Source organism: Lagenorhynchus albirostris, chromosome 2 (assembly GCF_949774975.1).
Source record: "Lagenorhynchus albirostris chromosome 2, mLagAlb1.1, whole genome shotgun sequence".
NCBI lineage: Eukaryota > Metazoa > Chordata > Mammalia > Artiodactyla > Delphinidae > Lagenorhynchus > Lagenorhynchus albirostris.
Window position 1 is genome coordinate 148286088 of NC_083096.1, and position 19849 is coordinate 148305936.

General features: G+C 38.9%; 1 protein-coding gene across 1 annotated transcript in view; it reads left to right on the plus strand.

The window, feature by feature from the left end:
• Positions 1 to 632: 632 nt before the first annotated feature.
• PIK3R3 (phosphoinositide-3-kinase regulatory subunit 3) overlaps positions 633 to 19849 on the plus strand; it is an 85236-nt gene continuing 66019 nt past the window's right edge. The window contains exon 1 of the mRNA XM_060140165.1: positions 633 to 1411. Coding sequence (XP_059996148.1) covers positions 1306 to 1411 — 106 coding nt within the window. The 5' untranslated portion in view covers positions 633 to 1305. The remainder of the gene's footprint in view (positions 1412 to 19849) is intronic.

Genomic DNA, 19849 nt, shown 5'->3' on the forward strand with positions numbered 1-19849 from the left:
TCTTTCTTCTTTTTTTTTCCTCCTCTTTTCTTTCCCCCTTCTGCCTTTGTCCCGCTTAGTAACTGGGCTGCGACCAATCGCCGCCTCACCGGCCGGCGCCGGCTGGCTCCTGATTGGCTCGCTTGGGGCGCGCAGCCGTCTCCCGCTCCTCAGCTGGAGCAAGGCAGACAAAAGACGCAGGCTCCGGGCTCCGGCAACCAGGCTCAGCCAATCACCAGCCACTTCATCCTCTCATTTTCCCCCCCCTCCCCTCTCGCCTCTCCCTCCCCGCGCTGCTCGCGTGCTCCCGGCACTGACTCCTGGCGAGTGGCCAGCGCCCGGGCCCTACCATTCTGATTGAGGCTGGGGGGAGAAAGGTTGGAGGGTTAAGGAGCCGAGGCCTAGGGAGCGGTGGGGAGAGTTGATAGCCGAGGCGGAGGACAGCTTCTTAAACAGTCTCTCAGGCACCTGACAGAAGCCCCAACACTTCGAGGCGGAATAGAGTGGAAGGGGCAGTGGCGATGCTGGCCATCCCCCCTGCTCGGCGCGGTTAGGTGGCGCCTCAGCGGGAGAGCGTGGGGGCGGGGGAGGGTGTCCCCCCTCCGCGCCGTTAAAATGAAACTCTAGTGGCTTGAGTCAGGGCAGAGCGTGAGGGGAGCCGGCGCTGGCGAGCTTGCTTGCAGCCGGGCGGGAGCGCACGGCCAAGCAGAGATAACTGGACACTCGGACGGGCCCCCATCCCCAGGCTGCAGCAGCTTCGGTTCCTAGCCCGACCGGAACGGAGCCCGAGTCCTGGCCCCTGAGGGGATTTCTCCCCGCAGACCAGTGGGACCCCGAAACTTGAACGCAATACCCAACCTCCTTTTTATGCCTTCCTTTGTCACTTACCCACCTTTCTCCCAGCGCGTTCTTTTTCCCCCCCTCTCTGTTCTCCCTCTCTCGAAGGACACAAAAGTGGCTTCCGCGGAAAGATTTGAAGGCGGTGGGAGCTTTTCTCTTTGGAGAACGACTGTGTAGGAGGGATTTTGGGGAAGCCGCTTTTTAACACTTCTGCCCTCCGCCCCCCAAGCCTTTCTGTACCCCTTCGAGGAGAAGAGCCCGTAGATTGAACCTTCGGGGGGCATTTTGCTGGCTGCCAAAGCAGGAGAGGGGAAAAGGACCCCGTCCTTGTCCTGGTAGTTGGCTGGACTTGTACCGGCCGTTGGAAACCCCGAAGTACATTTCCGAGTGGGACTTTTACAGATATATATTTTTAGATTTTTAAATAGCAGATAAAAAAATATATGCTTTCTATATATTTCCTGACGACCTGCCCCTGACAGCGCGATGTACAATACGGTGTGGAGTATGGACCGCGATGACGCAGACTGGAGGGAGGTGATGATGCCCTATTCGACAGAACTGATATTTTATATTGAAATGGATCCTCCAGGTACTTGGGAGAAAAAAAAGAGAATCTTGTGATGGGTCTGATTTGTGTTTAACAAAACCTTGGTGATGTTTTCAGGGCAGAAGTATTCTTGGGTGAACTAGGTTCGGGATGAGGGGCAGATTTGCAGTTAGAGCTGCAGTAAAACTGCTTCTGGTTTACACGTTTAAAGTTTTCAGTTAGGACCCCGATCCTATTGTCCTGTGAGAGTGGGGGTGGGGGCTGGGGTGGGGGATGGGAGGAGAGACCCGTTTCTTTTACTTCTTTGCCTTTGCTTGTCGTTCGGTTTTTTGTCGTACCCTTCACCACCGCCACCCCCCCTTTTTTTTCTTTTTCAATTAAAGATTCTTCTACCTGCAAAGGATGCTTTATATCCCAGTCTTGAAGTCAGTCTTTCCCTTTGGGGAAATTCTTTAAAGCTTGTCATTTCGTACGTTTGTCTTCTTTGGTTCGCTGTGTTTTACGTTCGTTAACTTCTGAAACTGGGTTACCTATGTGATGATTCGTTTTAAGACCCCCTTTTTCTCTCACGGAAACCGAATGCCGGTTAGTGATTTTCAGGGATTGGGCGTTTTTATTCAGTCAAGGCCTTAGTCTCAGGTTTTTCTTTTCAGAATATAGTCACTCAGATCTACGTGCCCTATTTTATTACTCTTTAATTTATGGTGATTTAACTTCATTTATGGGATAGAATTTAACGTAACTTCAATTCTTAGCGTAAAAAAAGGAGAAACCTTTTTTGTGTGAATATATGTGATGTGTACATATATGAGATAGGTTTGAGTATACATAATGTAAAGTATACATACACTGTATTTTTACTTTAGAGCTTTGTCTGAGATCCTTACAGACATTTTGTATATCTGGTAGGAAAGGAAAAGGAAGGAAAAATGGAAAAGTTGGGTAATTTTTTTTCTTTAAAGTCTACCCCATTTTATGATTATTAGCTGTCAGATTTTCAAACCCTGTTTGCAGTTATAGACAGCGCTTTATGTAATGATTTTTGAATAAGTAGAGGGCCTTTGTGACTATTTTTGTTGAGGATGAATTCGTTATGTCTTTAAAAAATGTGTTATAGCTAAGCCTATAGAATAAATTGTGTGTCATTGGGGAATCTCAGTTATCATAAGACTATGTGTTTTTGGAAGCCTTTGAAAGGATTTGAGCCCATGAAAGTGTAATGAAGTATAACTGTCTTATAGGATGTATGTAGAAATTATTTCCTGTGTCCTTGTGAACAGTGAATTATCCTCTTTTTTTTTTTTGAGAGATAGAGTGTTAAATGATGTTACATTAAAAACTAGTACTAATATTGAATCAACCTTTTTCACTCTTAATGATCACTTAGAATTTTTTCTTTTCCCTTCATTTTGGAGCCTTCTTTATTTGCTTTTATAATTGTGACTGCAATCCAGATGCAGCTTTTTTTGTATTTTGCAAAGTTTGTGAGATTTGCCACCCATCTATTGTGTGTATTTCCCCCTTTGTTTCCCCCTAATGGTAAAGCATCATTTCTATTAGATGCATTTATCATTCACATAAATGGAAATTTAGTACATCATTGGTTCCTCTCCTGTAAAAAGTAAGGTTAATAATTCTAGATTTCTGTTACTATAAGAATTATATATTCGAACTGCCTTAGAATCATACTGTATCACATAGTATCTTGCCTTGCAGACATACAAAGGGAATTTGTTGGGCGGAGAGGTGAGTGGGGAGGAGGGGAGAAAATGAAGAAGGCACTAATATTTGAAAAATATGGGCCTGGTAGAAGTGTAGACCGAGTTGAGTTGAGTTGTCCAGAAATGATTTTAAGAAAAGTGAACTATTATGTAGTAGTGTGGGTCTTACAAGATTGTATAGAAAATTCTGATCCAAACTTTGTGTATTCCATGGAAATAAACTTTTGAGTTTAAAATGTTCATCGTTAAAAGAAATTTTGCATACTGTGATTCTAGTCAGAATATTGAAAGTATGGTTATGCTGCTCTTTATTACCCATTTTATAGTCTTAATGTAGAATACAGTTAGTTATTCCTTACAGCTTTTTAAAAAGGAAGCACACTTGAGTATGCTGAAGTATTGCCTATGAAGTGAAGTAAAAGTGTAATGTAAATAATGTGAACAACCTTGTTTTGTGTGGTAAATTAAGTTTCGAAACATTTAAAACTAAGTTAATTTTTAGTGAAGAGGTTGCAGCATGTCTTGTATCTGCCTTTTTCCTAGTTCCTGTCCCAGATCAAGCTCTTATTTCCTGCCTGGACTGGTGTGATAGTGCACTGACTGTTCTCCCCGTTTCTACTCTGTCCAATCCACAGTATTATTTAAATATCATCTGATGATTTACCTTCCAATGGTAAATCTTCCGATGACTTTAAAAACCGTCCAATGGCTTCCCTTTGCCTACTGAAAAAAAGCCCTTTCTTGCTTATCCTGTCATGTAAGTCCCTTTATTTTTGCTTCCAGCCTAATATTCCAGTCTTTTCTCCTCCTGGAGTCCATCACAAGTTCTGTGGAAGCTATTTTATACTTGCTGTTCCTTACTGTGTGTGTTTTCCTCTTCCTCGGATGCCTTTCACTTTGGGTTGGAATCTTATATATGCTAAGGGCCTGGTGAGATGCCTTCTATGCCAGAATGTATGTTCCATGATCCCTTCTGTTAGGAGACATCCTTCCCTCCCTCTTCTAGCACTTCTCAGATAGAACTTCTTCCATTCTGTCTAGAGTAGCTTCTGCATTTATTTATGTATACTTCCCCCTTTGGAATTATCTTCCCACCAGCTTATGAGCTTCTTAGTTTGCTCAAGGTCTTGCAAGTAGTAGACAATTTAATAAATATGTGAATTAATGAATACCTAAGGAGCATCATTTCTTTCTAGCCTTTAAGTGCTTTTCTACTTAAGGTCTTTGGTCACCTCATTTCTTGGCTATTGCAATAGCCTAGGGTTAAGTAACTTGCAAATTAAACAGTTGTTGACTTAGGTTCCTTAACTATAATATTAATATTACAGTTTTCAAAGTATGGCTTTCATTTTAATTTTAGACTGAAGCATAAATGTGAAGTTTTTATCTGTTATTGCTTCCAGCAGCCTCAAAAACTAGTATTGAAAGGTGTTTCCCTCCAGCCTGTATTTTCAAAAACTACCATTACCCTGCATCCTGAAGGTTTCTAATAACTGCATGGATTGCTACATCTATTACAATTTATTGACAACGTAAGGATTGGATCCAGATGGGACTTTGATGTCTTAATGTTTATGTATTTCCCAGAAATACTGGGAAATACTGAACTGTTTAGATGAAACAAAACTTTTTATTTTGGAGATGTTAAGATTATGGTACAGAGAATTGCTTTTAAGCATCTCAGTTAGTCCTGTTGTGATTTGGGAATCAGGATTATTCCATAACAGAACAGTTGCCGGATAGGCCTCTCAGAGAGCCCTGTTTTTGGTATAGGAGCTATTGGAGGATTACCAGTACATAACTGATCATAAACTCATGCCCAGAGCTTATAGATAGTGGTCTATTAGCTTGCACTTTAGTTTTGACATTGTTATTGTATTTATTTTGAGGAGATGTAATAAATGATTTATTTTTTAAACTAATGGATACAATTCTTTTTAAGATTGTCTGTAGACTTTTTTTGTTCTTATTAAGACAAATTTCTGAAATAATCTGTACGGCAGCAACATCTCCTCAGTGGTCACTAGAAAATTAAAAATTTAATTGTTTGGCAAAACATAAATACAGGAAGGTCTAGAAAAGTGGTTCTCTTTTTTTTTTTTTAATCTCAGTACACTCTTTTTTTTTTTTTTTTTTCCCGGTACGCGGACGTCTCACTGTTGTGGCCTCTCCCATTGCGGAGCACAGGCTCCGGACGCGCAGACTCAGCGGCCATGGCTCACGGGCCCAGCCGCTCCGCGGTATGTGGGATCTTCCTGGACCGGGGCACGAACCCGTGTCCCCTGCATTGGCAGGCGTACTCTCAACCACTGCGCCACCAGGGAAGCCCTCAGTACCCCTTTTATACTCTTAAAAATTATTGAGGATCCCAAAGAGTTTCTGTTTAAGTGGGTTGTATCTATTGAAATTTACTATATTAGAATAAAACTGAGAAGTTAAAAATATTTAATTCATTTAGAAATAATAAAGCATTATATGTTAACATAACTTTAAAATGAGAAAATAGCTATATTTCCCAAAAAACAAACAAAAAAATGGGAAGAGTGGCATCATTTTATGTTTTTGCAAATAACTTTAATGTCTGGCTTTTTAATCTTTAATGTCTGGCTTAAATGGAAGACATGTAAATTCCTAAGTCTGTTCCTCTATTCAGTCTGTTGAGATACCACAGGTCATAGCCTCTGGAAAACTCCACTACACAGTTGTGAATGAATGAGAGTACAGAAGGCAAGTAATGTCTTAGTGACATTCTGAAAGTATTTTTGATCTGTTGGACCTTCTGAAAAGGTCTTGGGGACTCTCATTGGTCTCTGGACTACACTTTGAGAAGTACTGGTTTAGTAGTTACTTGACTACATAGTTTGATGGCCAACCCAGTAAAGTATCTTCTGACTTTTTTGAAGCCAAATGAAAAGGTTGTTTCAGGAAACTTTCTTGCTTTGGCATACTTGGTATTTTCATCCTGGTAAAATTTAGATTAAGTAACATTCTGGTGGAGAACTAGCATACTGGCCCTGTGGTTGAAGGAAATATCTGCTGAGAAGCAACACTGAAGAAATAGGTCACCTGCCACCATGTGGTCCTTACTATTAGCAGACTGAGCATTCTGCTTCTGTGTAATTTTTCTTTATAACTCTGAACATTTGATGGATTCATCTTATGTAAAATGCTTCTCCTATGTGTAGTAAGGTATTTCTTTTATGAGCTACGTGTCACTTTTTAATGATGCTGTAGTATGGGACAAATGTTAATATCATCAAATGATGTAAAAAGCCATGCCAACTTTTTCTGCATGTTCTTATTGAAAAAGATTAGTCATTGCTTTCATTTAATATATTATAGTTTATAGTATATCCAACTATGTTTCATTAGAAATATGGTAAGTCTTCATTTTATAATGCTTTTAAAATTTATTCTCATTTTTTATATTTATCTTAGAATGTAGAAAAGATTGGACATGTTTATGGTCACCATATTTAACAAAGTAGATAGAAAAATAATTACAAATATGTCTGTGTGATATGATATAATTTTTATTGATATTAAAGGGGGATGCAGCCTGAATGTAGTAGGAAGAACACAGGCTTTGGAAACAGATGGTATGGGTCCCATACCTAGCTTTGCTTCTTACTCTGCCCAAGGTTACGTGCCTAGTGCTTAACCTCTGTGAGCATCCATTTTCTCTTTTGTAAAATTGAACTAATACGTACCTTTCACAGTTGTTTTGGGAATTAGAAGTACTATATCATAATCTAGCACAGTGTTTGGCACATGTTATATACTCAGTTCATTGTAGCTTATATTTTAAAGCATATTTTTGTTTAAAGATTTTTTTTTTTGATGTGGACCACCTTCAAAGTCTCTATTGAATTTGTTACAATGTTTTTATGTTTTGGTTTTCTGGCTGCGGGGCATGAGGAATCCTAGCTCCCTCACCCCCTGCACCAGAAGGCGAAGTCTCAACCACTGGACCGCCAGGAAAGTCCCTCTTAAAGATATTGATAATATTTAATTATCTTAACTCTACTGCTTTGGACACTCTTGCAGTCAAAACCTCTTGAGCTATCTTGCTCCATTCTTGTCTCATCCTTGACATTTAAACTGGGGCCGTTTTGTTTTTGGAAGAATTCTCTAGGGTCTTTTCTAGTTATAACATCTCATGAGTCTATGGAAATACGACTCAAGTCATCCTTTCTTTTTAGTTTCTATTGCCCTTGTTCCTCATCACCTAGCATTTGAAATGGTTTGTAATACGGTAATTGTTGCCAACATTTGTTGAGTAGTTATTACAGAACAAGCGCTATGTTAAATGCTTTCATATGTAGTATTTCCTTTAGCCATACCACAACCTTATAAAATAAGCACTATTAGTATCCCACTTTACAGACAGGAAACTGAGGCATAAATGTGTTTAGTAAATTATTCAGTGCCTCACAGCCAGCAAGTAGCAGAGCAGGTCTGTCTGCCTGACTCTAATGCCTCCTAATCAGTGCCTCCTAAGTGATTGCTTTATTTCTAATTTTTTTCCCCTCCCCCATAAATTCATCCTGAATTCTTCAGCCAGGTTAATCCTACAGAAATGTTATTTTCATCGTCTTACTGCTCTATTTAGAAATAATTAGCAGCTCTCCATTTCCTTTAAGCAGAGGCTATATTCTTAAACTTGGCTTACATAGTCTTTAGTAATATGATTCCAATTTACATTTCCAACTTAATTACTACTCCTCTATTCTCATTTCTCATCTTGCCCAATTCCTTGCTTATCCCCTCAATATACCTTGCTTATCCCCTCAATATACCTTGCTTATTTCCACCTCCAGCCTTTTGGTTATGCCGCTTCTTGTGTTAGATTATGCCCATCCCACCCCATCTTCAAATCAGGATCCTTTGCAAGTCCTTCTTCCTTTTTTTCTTCCTCTGAAAATTCTAGCACTGAACCCCTTAATTATCTAGGGCTAAGGTCTGTTATTTTGACACAAAATCATGTTATATTATGGCATTAATTATTTTGTGAATATAATTTATCTCCCCAACAAGGTAAGCTGCTTGAGGTCAAGCTGTCATATTTCTTTTGTATCTATTTTTTTTCTCTAAATACCCAGTGTCCAAATATTTTGTTGAATCTTAGACCTGTGGACCCAACCAGCTTCATTTGTGACTTGTTTCAAAATATTGATATTATTTATTATCAACATGTGACCTTTAAACTTATAAAGGTAATTTATTCTAACAAAAGAAATAATGAAAAATTCCAATACTTAATGTTATCAGCCAAATTTTATGGTTTCATGTAAAAGTCACATTTGAAATTTGGAACAATTAAAGTGAGTAGTAAGTTTCTGAAAGTTTCTTAGGCTAGTTTTAACACAGTATTGGGTTAAATGTAGATTTAATTTACTTAATGTGTTACTATCCCAATTAAATTTAGATTGTGTAGGACCTGACTTGGGATAGCAAGGTAAAGTCAAGCATAGAGCCTTATAAATCAGTTTCCAAATTGTTTGCCCATATATGGTATATTCTTTGTTCCTTGTGTATTATTTGTAAGTTCATATAAAGTAAGAGGGTTATCTAATTTTTTTAATAAAAGAGTCAGTAGGCTAGGTCCAGCCTGCCAGCTCATACCATTTTGCATGTCCCACGTTAATATAAAAACTGCCCTGTGCCCTGTGAATATGAGCCAACACAAAGCCAAAGTCAACACCATGATGTCATACCATCCGCCATTATCCAGCCTTGGATTTCCTGTCTGATGTTCTGTTTGTGGACCAGATTAGTTGTCTACCCGTGTGTTAGGGTATAGGGCAACAAATCCAGAGCATGTAGCTATGTAATCTTAAATACTTATTGTTATAGTTTCTTTTTTTTTTTTTGGCTGTGCCACGTGGCTTGCAGGATTTTAGTTCCCCAACCAGGGATTGAACCCGGGCCATGGCAGTGAAAGTGCCGAGTACTAATCACTGGACCACCAGGGAATTCCCTAGTTTCTTTTTTTTTAAACTTAAGAAAAAATAAATTCAATCATGAGTCAAAATTTAAAATTTGTGTATAAATTGTTTTGGAGAAGGCCTTATTGAAATGATTGTGGTAGAAGAATACTGTTTTAGAGTTCGTTCTTTCACATGTATCCTTTTTAACTTTCTAACTCTACAGCTGAGTCACTCAGTACGGTATAATTCATGTTGAACTTCTAATATGCATTTGTAGAATTAGCTACAAACCTTTTTTTAAAGATAGTTTAAGATAAATTTTATTTTTCTTATTAAAAGCACTACAAAAATACTACATAGTCATTGTAGAAAAGATAAAAAATACAGATAAGTAAAAAGAAGAAGTAAGAGCTCCCAATCCTACCACACAGAATAACCACTGTGATCACCTTTAGATATATTCTTTCACGTGTGTATTTCTCATTTCAAATTCAAATGAGACAGTACTGTAAATATCTGCTTTTTAAGGTATTTATACAAACTTTTACATTTGAGAATAGTTTTAGATTTACAGAAAAGTTGCAAAGTAGTACAGAGAATTCCCATATATCTTTCACCCAGTTAAATACCTGCTTTTTAAAAAAAGTTTATTTAATTTATTTTTATTTTTGACTGTATTGGGTCTTCATTGCTACGCATGGGCTTTCTCTAGTTGCGGTGAGCTGGGGCTTCTCTTCGTTGCGGTACAAGGGCTTCTCATTGTGGTGACCTCTCCTGTTGCAGAGCATGGGCCCTAGGCGCGTGGGCTTCAGTAGCTGTGGTGCATGGGCTCAGTGGTTGTGGCTCATGGACTCTAGAGCGCAGGCCAGTAGTGTGGCACATGGGCTTAGTTGCTCTGCGGCATGTGGGATCTTCCCGGACCAGGGATTGAACCTGTGTCCCCTGCATTGGTAGGTGGGTGCTTAACCACTGCACCACCAGGGAAGCCCAACACCTGCTTTTTTTTCATTTAATTTGTCATGAACACTTTCCCATGACAATAACTATTCATGTCAATATCATTTTAAATAATAGGATTGTATTCATTTGTAGGGATATAGCATATTTATTGAACTAATTCTATTTAACCACAAACTTTTTTTTCTGAGGTTAGTCCTGGGATATGTTTCATAAAAAAGTATGTAGTTAGTATGTTTTCAGCTGTAAGCAGCAGAACCTAATTCAACATGGCTTAAGAAATAAGAAATTTTATCTTCTCATATAATAGTCTTCAGCATTGGTTGATTACAGAAATTCAACAATGTCAGTAAAAACCCATATTCTTTCCATTGCTCAGTTCTGCTGCTCTCCATGGGATAGGCTTACAGGCATCACATCCATACACACAACTTCTAAAAGAAGGAAGATGTCTCTTCCTGTGCCTCTGTTTACAGAGAGAGGAAACTTTCTCCAAAAGCCTCTAGCAGGCTTCTTTCAGACCTTTTTGGCCAGAATTGGGTAGTATGTCCATTCCTCAACCCATCAGGAATGGTTCAATAGTGATTACTATCAAACTAACTGAGTTTGTGCCTGAATCTGGAGTGGTGTTGACTTCCCCTGAGGCATTATACTGGGGAAGGATTCTATTAGGAAGGAAGAAGGAGGGGATGAATTCTAGGTAGGCAAACAACAGTGGCCAATCTGGAAAGTAATTTGGAGAACCATAGCTCTTTCAAAGTTCTCGTCTCTGTGTTTGGAAATGAAAAGAATTAGCGAGTTAATTTGTTTTTCTTTTTCAAAACTAAAATCTAATTAGTATAGTGATGTATTATGAAACCCATTTTCATTTTATAAATTGGAATTCACAGGGTCACATAGTACTGATAGTTAAATATAAGACAGGCCTTTTCCTATCTTACCAGTTGCTTTCTAGAAGATGAGGAAGCTAACTTCTCTGGTTGACGGTTTCCTTACTTGAGTCATGTAGGTGTTGGAATAGAGTATATTAGTATATCAAGTAAATGAGTGTGAAGAGAGAATTTTGTAAAACTGTAAACTCCAAATTTCAAAGTTTAGTAAATTAAGTAAGTTTGGTATATGAAGCCTTGGACTTGTAGAATGATTTATGATTTGAATGACTGACGTTAAAAATTAGGACACTTAAAGTAACCCATAGATCAACCCATACATTTCAATTAAAATGTATTAACTAGTTAGAAATTTAGAGGCAATATAGTGGGGCTGTTAAGAGAGAGGGTTCTGGAATCAGATTGCCTGAGTTCAGATTGTGCCTCTGCCACTTCCTAGCATATGTCATTGAGCAATTTACTTATGTTTTCTGTGTTTTGGTTTCCTCACCTAAAAAATGGGGATGATGATGGTCCCTACTTCAGTAGGATTGTTGTGAGAATTAACAACTGTAAAGCAGCTAACGCGCCCAGACCATATTAAGCATCCAAAAATGTTTTTGTTCGTGTGTATTGATTAATTCATGTTTTTCAACAAATATTTGATTGCCAGATAGTGTTCTAGGTATAGCAGTGAACAGAACAGCAAAGCTCACTGTATTCATGGAGTATACATTTTTTTTTTGGAGTATACGTTTTTAAGGGAGGGGAGAGAGCAAAGAATAAACAAATTCATAAGTGAAATACATAGTGATGGTAATAAATGATATGGAGAAAAAGCAGAGAACAAAAAGAGAGTGCTGGGTGGGGGACCTGCTATTTTAAATAATAGGACAGGGAGGGCCTGACCTAAAGGAAATGAGGGGGCTAGCCAGGTGGATATATGGGAGCTGAGAGGGCGGGGGAGTGTGCCTGGTAGAGGGGATACCATATGACTTACTCTGAGGCAGGAGCGTGTGTGTCATGTATTCAGGGATCGTCTACGAGGCTAGTGTGGTTGGAGTGGAATGAGGGGAAACTAGTAAGATTTCAAAACAAGTAATGGTGTGGATGGTGGGGAAGACCATGTAGGACATTGTAAGAACTTTGGCTTTTAAAACTTGACTGAGGAATATAGCCAATATTTTATAACTATAAATGGAATATAACCTTTAAAAATTGTGAATCACTATTCTGTACACCTGTAACTTGTACATCAACTTATACTTCAATAAAAAAAACCTTAACTGTGATGAGAAGCCATCCAAGGTATTGAACAGTGATGTATTATGATTCCTGGCTTAAAAGGATGATTCTGGCTGCTGGTGGAAGTGGAGAAACTGGTTAGGAAGCTACTGCAATAAACAAGCTGAGGGATGGTGGTGGCTTGGACAAGGGTGGACGCTGAGGAGGTGGTGAAAGTAGTTGGATTCTGAATATTATGACCAGTTATGTAGCTTGTCATTTCTAAACTGACTTAATTATTTTCTAATTTCTTAGCTTTAAGTATGCTTTAGTAATGAAAAGATTTAGCTTTTAAAATTATGTCAAAACTATATATTTTGGATGGATTTTTCTCTTTTTTGAAGTGTTATAATTTCTAATCTCTGCCATCTGAGTGCAAAGCAGCATAATATGTGGCCTTAGTTATTTGATGAAGGCTTACTCATAAGTTGCTTTGATAAACATTACTGTATAAATCTAGACTGTACTATAATTTACTTTCAAAAGTAACTTTGAAAAGAAAATTATCTTAAAGTTCTAAGTTTCTATGGTGGGCTTGGAAGGGGAGAAGAAATTAAAGAGAAGGAAGCCATGCCATATATGTGTCATTTTACTTTATGTGCTAAAGTTGTTAGTGTTTTAGAATAATTAAACTATATTTATGTGTTTTTGCTTATTAGTGGAATGCTTAAGTGCTTGAGTGTAGACATTGCTTTGAAATAGGGAAGTGTTGCTCAGTGTTTAGGAGCTCTGAACTCGGGCTGCTTGGATTTCCATTTCTAGCCCTGTCCACTTCTGGTTTGTGACCCTGGACGGTTTCCTAATCTGTATAGCAGGGAGAAGAATATTAACCCCATTGTAGGGTTGTTGTGAGAATTACATGAATCAGTACATGTTAGACACCTAGAGCAGGTATCTGTTGTTGTTATTATTTTTATTATTAAGCTGGGATGCTTTGTGACATATCGCCTCTGTTCCATTCAGATGAAGCACCAGCCTAACATTTAAATTGAATTGAAAAGTAATTTAAATCTTTATTCCAGCTTCTCAAAAATGCCAAAGGGGATTACATTCATACCATATTGCATTACTACTTAAAATCTGATTTCTCCATTTTTTTAAGAGTATCTTTTTAAAAATAATTAATTAATTAATTTTGTCTGCACTGGGTCTTCATCGTGGCGCATGGGCTTCTCTAGTTGCGACACATGGGCTTCTCTAGTTGTGGTGCGCGGGCTCTAGAGTGTGCTTCTAGAGCACGCGTGGGCTTCTCTAGTTGCAGCGCGCAGGCTTCTCTAGGTGTAATGCACGGGCTCTCTAGTTGCAGCATGTGGGCTTTGCTAGTTGCAGCATGTGGGTTCTAGAGTGCGTGGGCCCAGTAGTTGTGGCGTGTGGGCTCTCTAGTTGCAGTGCACGGGCTCAGTAGTTGTGGCACATGGGCTTAGTTGTGGTATGTGGGATCCTAGTTCCCCAACCAGGGATCGAACCCAGGCCCCCTGCATTGGGAGCTCGGAGTCGCAACCACTGGACCACCAGGGAAGTCCCTGATTTCTCCATTTTTGATCAGTATCTTTGCACGGTTAATCCCAAACTTCCTTCTCTCTTTTAAAACTTGCCAGACTCTATAGCAACTTGAACAGTCTCATTGTTTTTGTTTCTTTCCTCCCTTTCTCATACTTATTAGTTTCTCTTCCAGGAGTACCTGTTTCCCTTTCAGCTCTCTCCTTTGCCTATTTCATTACTCTGATCTGTATAATAAGGGCCAGGAACCAAGGGAGTAAAGAAAAGAAGCTATGAATACTCATATAGCAACATATTTCATTTTGTCACACTTCTCTGCCATAGAGGGTATAACATGTTTGACTTTTAGAAAGAAGTTTCCTTAAGACAATCAGGTAGTTCAGACCTGTTGTAGGATGTTAGCTCAGGACTTGGGAGTTTAGTCTTTTTCCTAGTAGTCATGAACTATGTAAGAGAAGTTATCACTTCTGTCTGACTGAGATTGACGTGGGCCTCTCTTTTGATTCCTAGGGGTCAACAATGGGCATTTAGAGTAGAGTTGCCAGATAAAATACATTCAGTATGTCCCATGCAATATTTGGGACATATTTATACTAGAAAGTTATTCATTGTTTATCTGGAATTCAAATTTAACTGGGTGTCTTGTGTTTTTATTTGCTAAATTTGCCAAGCCTAATTTAGAGAGAGGCTAGACAGTTGAATAGACACTATTTCCTAGTACATTCTCCCCATGGAGATAGATGTGTAGGGATAGACATGTAACTTGTTGTAATGGATATCAGGATTTTTTAGTTTCAGTAGCAAAAAGCCCAACTCAAATTGGTGTAAGCAAAGAGAATTTATGGGTTTGTGTAGTTGAAAAGTTGAAAGGGGATGAGGGAATAAACAGGGTTGTACTGTATAGCACAGGGAACTATATCCAATCTCCTGGGATAAACCATAATGGAAAAGAATATAAAAAAAGAATGTATATATGTGTATAACTGAGTCACTTTGCTGTACAGCAGAAATTAGCACAACATTGTAAATCAACTATACTTCAGTTGAAAAAAAAAAAGGGAATGGGGGTCCCTGGCTGGGTTTGATTAAGACTGTCAGGCTTTGGCCCTGTTTTTCTGCATTTCTCTTGGCTCTCCCCTGTATCAGTTTTTTCCTCAGGCTGGCCTCCCTGGTAGTACAAGATGATTGCCTGTGGCTCCTGGGACTACATGTTTCCTCAATTCTGGGTGGGAAAAAAGGATGCTTCCCACAAATATAACACAGAAATCCTGAGTTTGTCACTACTTAGACTATTCCTGTGTCTCAAAGGATCACTGTCTTAAAATCTGGATTCCTTGAACTATTAATTGTAGCTTTCTCTGTCTGGTAAACTTGAGAGTGCATCAGAACCACCTGGAGGACTTGTAAAAACACAGATTGCTAGGCCTTACCCCCAGAGTTTCTGATTCAGTAGGTTTGGGTTCTAAAAATTTGTATTTGTAACAAGTTTCCAGATGTTACTGATTTGGCTGGTCTGCAGACCACACTTTGAGAACTACTGCTGTGTGTAATCAGGGCCTACTCCTGGAGCTGGGGAAGGGGTCAGTCCCACATAAACTCCTTACCAGTGTGGGGAAGGAACAAGACAGGTTTTGAGGAGATAATTACAATGTCCACTAATGAGAGGACTGCTGGCTGTTTTTTGCCTGTCCAGCTTCCTTTCCCTCTTTTTTTTTTTCTTGTTTTTCCTTCCCTCTTATTTGGGTAACAGCTTCCTGATTTTTGTCTTGGAACCATTCCTCCCCTATTTGCAATCAGTGTGGCTTAGGTAGAATTGATCTAAGCCATTGGCTTTAAGGGTGGGCACGTGACCCAGGCCTGGCCAATAAGATCACTGCATTTGCCTGGCCAGGGGGATTAGCCTAGGAGTTAACAGGGCAGTGATCTTTGTAATATAGTCAATGCACATTACTGTACGTTACTATTTACTGTCCTGACTAGTGATATAAAGATGGCATAATCCTTGTCCTTAAGGAGCTCAGACTGTAATTAAGGAGTACCCACATGTAAACAAATGCATGTAGTACTTCTCTTTATAACTTCCTCCCTTTCTCATGTTTATCATCTAACACACATTTCCATTGTATACTGTATTACCCACTTTATAATCCTTAACCACAGTTATAATTAGTTGTTTAGCATCTTTAGTCTTTATTAGATTATCAGTTCCATCAGGATAAGAGCTGAGTCCTTAATTAACTGCTGGGTTTCCAGTACCTAGCACTGTCTCTGGCACATAGAGATAGTAAATATTGATTGAATGAATGTTTTAAGTATAGTAATAGAAAAATGTATAAATAGAAGAGGGAATGATTGGTTTACTGGTGGGGTAGTAGAGAGGTAGCAGCCTGAGTAAATGCACACAACTTGGTGTATTTGGGAACTGTAACTAATTCAGTTTTGTTGAAACAAGTGTGGGGTAGGAAGTGGTGGTAAATGAACCTGGAGAGATAGGTGAGGGCCAATTGATGAAAGGCCCTGAATGCTACACTTAGAGGCTGGATTTTTTCCTATGGGCAGTTGGGGAGCCACTGACTGATTGGTTTCAAGTAGGGAAAAGAATATATTGGCTGCAAAGTGAAAAAGAGATTGGAGGAAAGCCAGATTGAAGAAAGTAAACTCTCTAGGAGGCTATTTCAGTACAGATGAAAGATGTTATGAAAGCCTAAGATAAGTGGAAAAAAAAAAAAAGAACAATATGGAGGTTGGGGGGAGACCCTGTGCATAAGAACTCATGTGGACTCATGGAGATTTTTACTATAATTTAATTTTGTTTTAGCAACAGAGACTGCCTTAGCCAATCTTAACTCCTGACGCATAGTTCTACATACATACCCACTTTATATTTGTAACTAGAGATTATGTTTCTGTTTTATCTTCTAATCATTTAAAAAAAATAAGTGGAAATTACCTGCCCCCCACCCCCCCAAAAAAAACCCTCTAAAGTAAGGTAGTAGCAGAGAGAATGAATAGGAGAGTTATTTAAAAAGTAGAATTGATGGGACTTAGAGACTATTTTGAGAAAAATCAAAGACTCTAGAATGATTTTTAGTTTTCTGGCTTGGGAGATGGTGGTACCATAAACTAAGAGACACAATTTAAAGAGGAAGGACAGCTTTGGATCATATGGAGAGAAGTGTAAATGTGTATTTTATTCTAGGTACTCTTCTAATGGCTGGGAATATAGCAATGAACAAAACAAAGTGCTTGTTTATGCAGGAGGAGATACGACAGTAAACAAATTAAGAAGTAAATACATAGTTATGTTAGGTGAAGACAAAGGCTATAGAGGAAAAAAACTACTGGCTTAGGAATTCCCTGGTGGTCCAGTGGTTGTAACTACACACTGTCACTGTGGAGGGCTCGGGTTCAATCCCTGGTCGGGGAACTAAAATCCCACAAGCCATGTGACACATCCAAAAACAAAAAAGGAAAAAACAAAACAAAAAAAAGCTACTGGCTCAGGGAGATGGAAGTCAGAGAAGGAATTACTGTTTTATTTCGGGTAATCAGAGAAGGCCTCACTGATATGGTGATTTAACCTTATTGTGACATAAAATACATATTAATAAGTATATAAAACATAAATGTACAGTTTACTGACTTCATATAAAGTGAACAACCTTGTAACCACCACTTAGATAAGGATGTTGAAGATAGCTTCCCGGAAGCCAAAAGCATGCCCCTTTCCAATGAATATCCCCCTTCTCTTCTTCCCACCAGAGGTAACCATTGACTTGACATTTTATGCAATTACTTCCTTGTTTTCTTTCTTTTCTTTTCTTTTTTTTTTTGGTCTGCACTGTGCAGCTTGTGAGATTTTATTTCCCTGACCAGGGATCGAACCCAAGCCCCTGGCAGTGAGAGCACCGAGTCCTAACCACTGGACCTCCAGGAAATTCCCTGTTCTTAAATGATATATTTTAGTTTTGCCTTTCTTTTGAGTTTCAGATATGTGGAATTATACCATATGTATTCTCTTGTGGTTTTTGTTCAGAATTGTCATCTATATTGTTTTGACCTAGCTGTAGTTTCTTCTTTTTTTATTATATGGTATTTCATTGTGTATCACAGTTTATTCCTACTGTTGATAGATATTTGGGCAGTTTCTATTTTGTCTCTTATGGACAGTGCTGCTATGAACATTTTTGCACACATGCCTTGTTTTACATCAATGCATTTTTGTAGGATATATCTAGGATTCAGAATTCTGGTTTATAGAATATGTGTATCTCAGCCCTTCTAGAGAATGCCAAACTATTTCCTTTTGTAACAGTATATGTTACTCTAACCCTCGGTATTGTCAGACATTTACATTTTTGTAAATCTCATAAGTGTGTAGTGGTATCTCATTGTGGTTTAAATTCATTTGCATTTTCCTTATTCCTAATGAGGTTGATAATCTTTTCGTATGTAGGCCATTTGGTTATCTTCTTATAAAATGCCTTTTCATGTCTTTTGCCTGTTTTTCTGTTGGATTGTCTATTTTTTAAAATATTTATTTACTTATTTATTTGGTTGCACTGGGTCTTAGTTGCAGCAGGTGGGCTCCTTAGTTGTGACTGTAGGGCTCCTTAGTTGTGGCATGCATGTGGGATCTAGTTCCCTGACCAGAGATTGAACCCGGGCCCCCTGCATCGGGAGCATGGGGTCTTATCCACTGCGTCACCAGGGAAGTCCCCTATTTTTTCTTTTTCTTAGATTTGTAGGAATTATAGATATGGGTGTCAGTCCTTGTTTATTATTGTACATGTATTGCAGATATTTTCTCTTAAGGTGACATTCTGAGCAGAGACCTAAAGGAAATGAATGAGTGAGGCATGGGGTTAGCTGAATGAAGAGTATTACAGGTAGAGTGAGCAACAATAACATACAAAGACCTTGAGGCAGGAGTATTTTTGAAATGTAGGAGCAGCAAAGGATGCTTACCTGAGGTTGGAAGACAGAGGGTTAGGAGGATCTCAGAAAAAAATGAAGCAAAATGAAAAGGAAAAAAGAATTCATGGGGCTTCCCTGGTGGCACAGTGGTTAAGAATCCACCTGCCAATGCAAGGGACACAGGTTCAAGCCCTGGCCCGGGAAGATCCCACATGCCGCGGAGCAACTAAGCCCGTGCACTACAACTACTGAGCCTGAGCTCTAGAGCCCGCGATCCACAACTACTGAGCCCACAAGCCACAACTACTGAATCCCATGTGTCTAGAGCCCGTGCTCCGCAACAAGAGAAGCCACTGCAGTGAGAAGCCTGTGCACCACAACGAAGAGTAGCCCCTGCTCGCCGCAGCTAGAGAAACCCCGTGCAGCAACAAAGACCCAACGCAGCCAAAATAAATAAATTAATTAATTAAAACAAAAAACCAAAAAAACCTCCCCAAACTCATGGATTGTTCCTAGTAAAAATGTAGACTATAAAATCCATTCCTTGCTATTACTACAAATATGTAAAAATGGAGTATGGTGAAGGAAGAGAACTAGAATACGATAGAATGAAAAGAATAATTTAATGATGGCATTGTGGATAATTTTTGTCCTAGATTTGTTGTTATATACCAAAAACAATGTTAAAAGTACATTTAAAAAGAGAAAAGATTTGCAAGTGGATACTACAGTTAAGTTAAAAAAATTAATCTTCAGAAAGATAATCTCAGAGCTGCCTCTTACTCTCAGGCATTAATACATAGAAACTCTGTATTAGTTTCCTGTTGCTACCATAACCAGTTACCATAAACTTAGTGGCTTAAAATATTATTATCTTGCAGTTCCGGAAATCAAAAGTTCTAAAATCAAGGTGTTGGCAGGCTGTATTCCTTTTGGAGGCACTAGAGAAGGATTCATTTTCTTGCTTTTTCCACCTTCTAGAAGCTGCCTTCATTCCTTGACTCCTGGCCCCTTACTCTATTTCAAAGCCAGTAGCATTGCATCTTCAAAACTCTCTCTCTTTCTGACCTCTGCTTCTGTTGTCATATCGCCTTCTCTGACTGATATTCTTGCCTTCCTCTTATGAGGATGTTTGTGATTTCTTTAGCTCACTTGGATAATCCAAGATGATCTTCCCATCGCAATATTCTTAACAGAATCACATCTACAAAGTCCCTTTTGCCATGTAATGTAACATATTCATAGGTTCCAGGAACGTTCTAGGGATGTCTGCATCCTTGGAGGGCTGTTATTCTATCTACT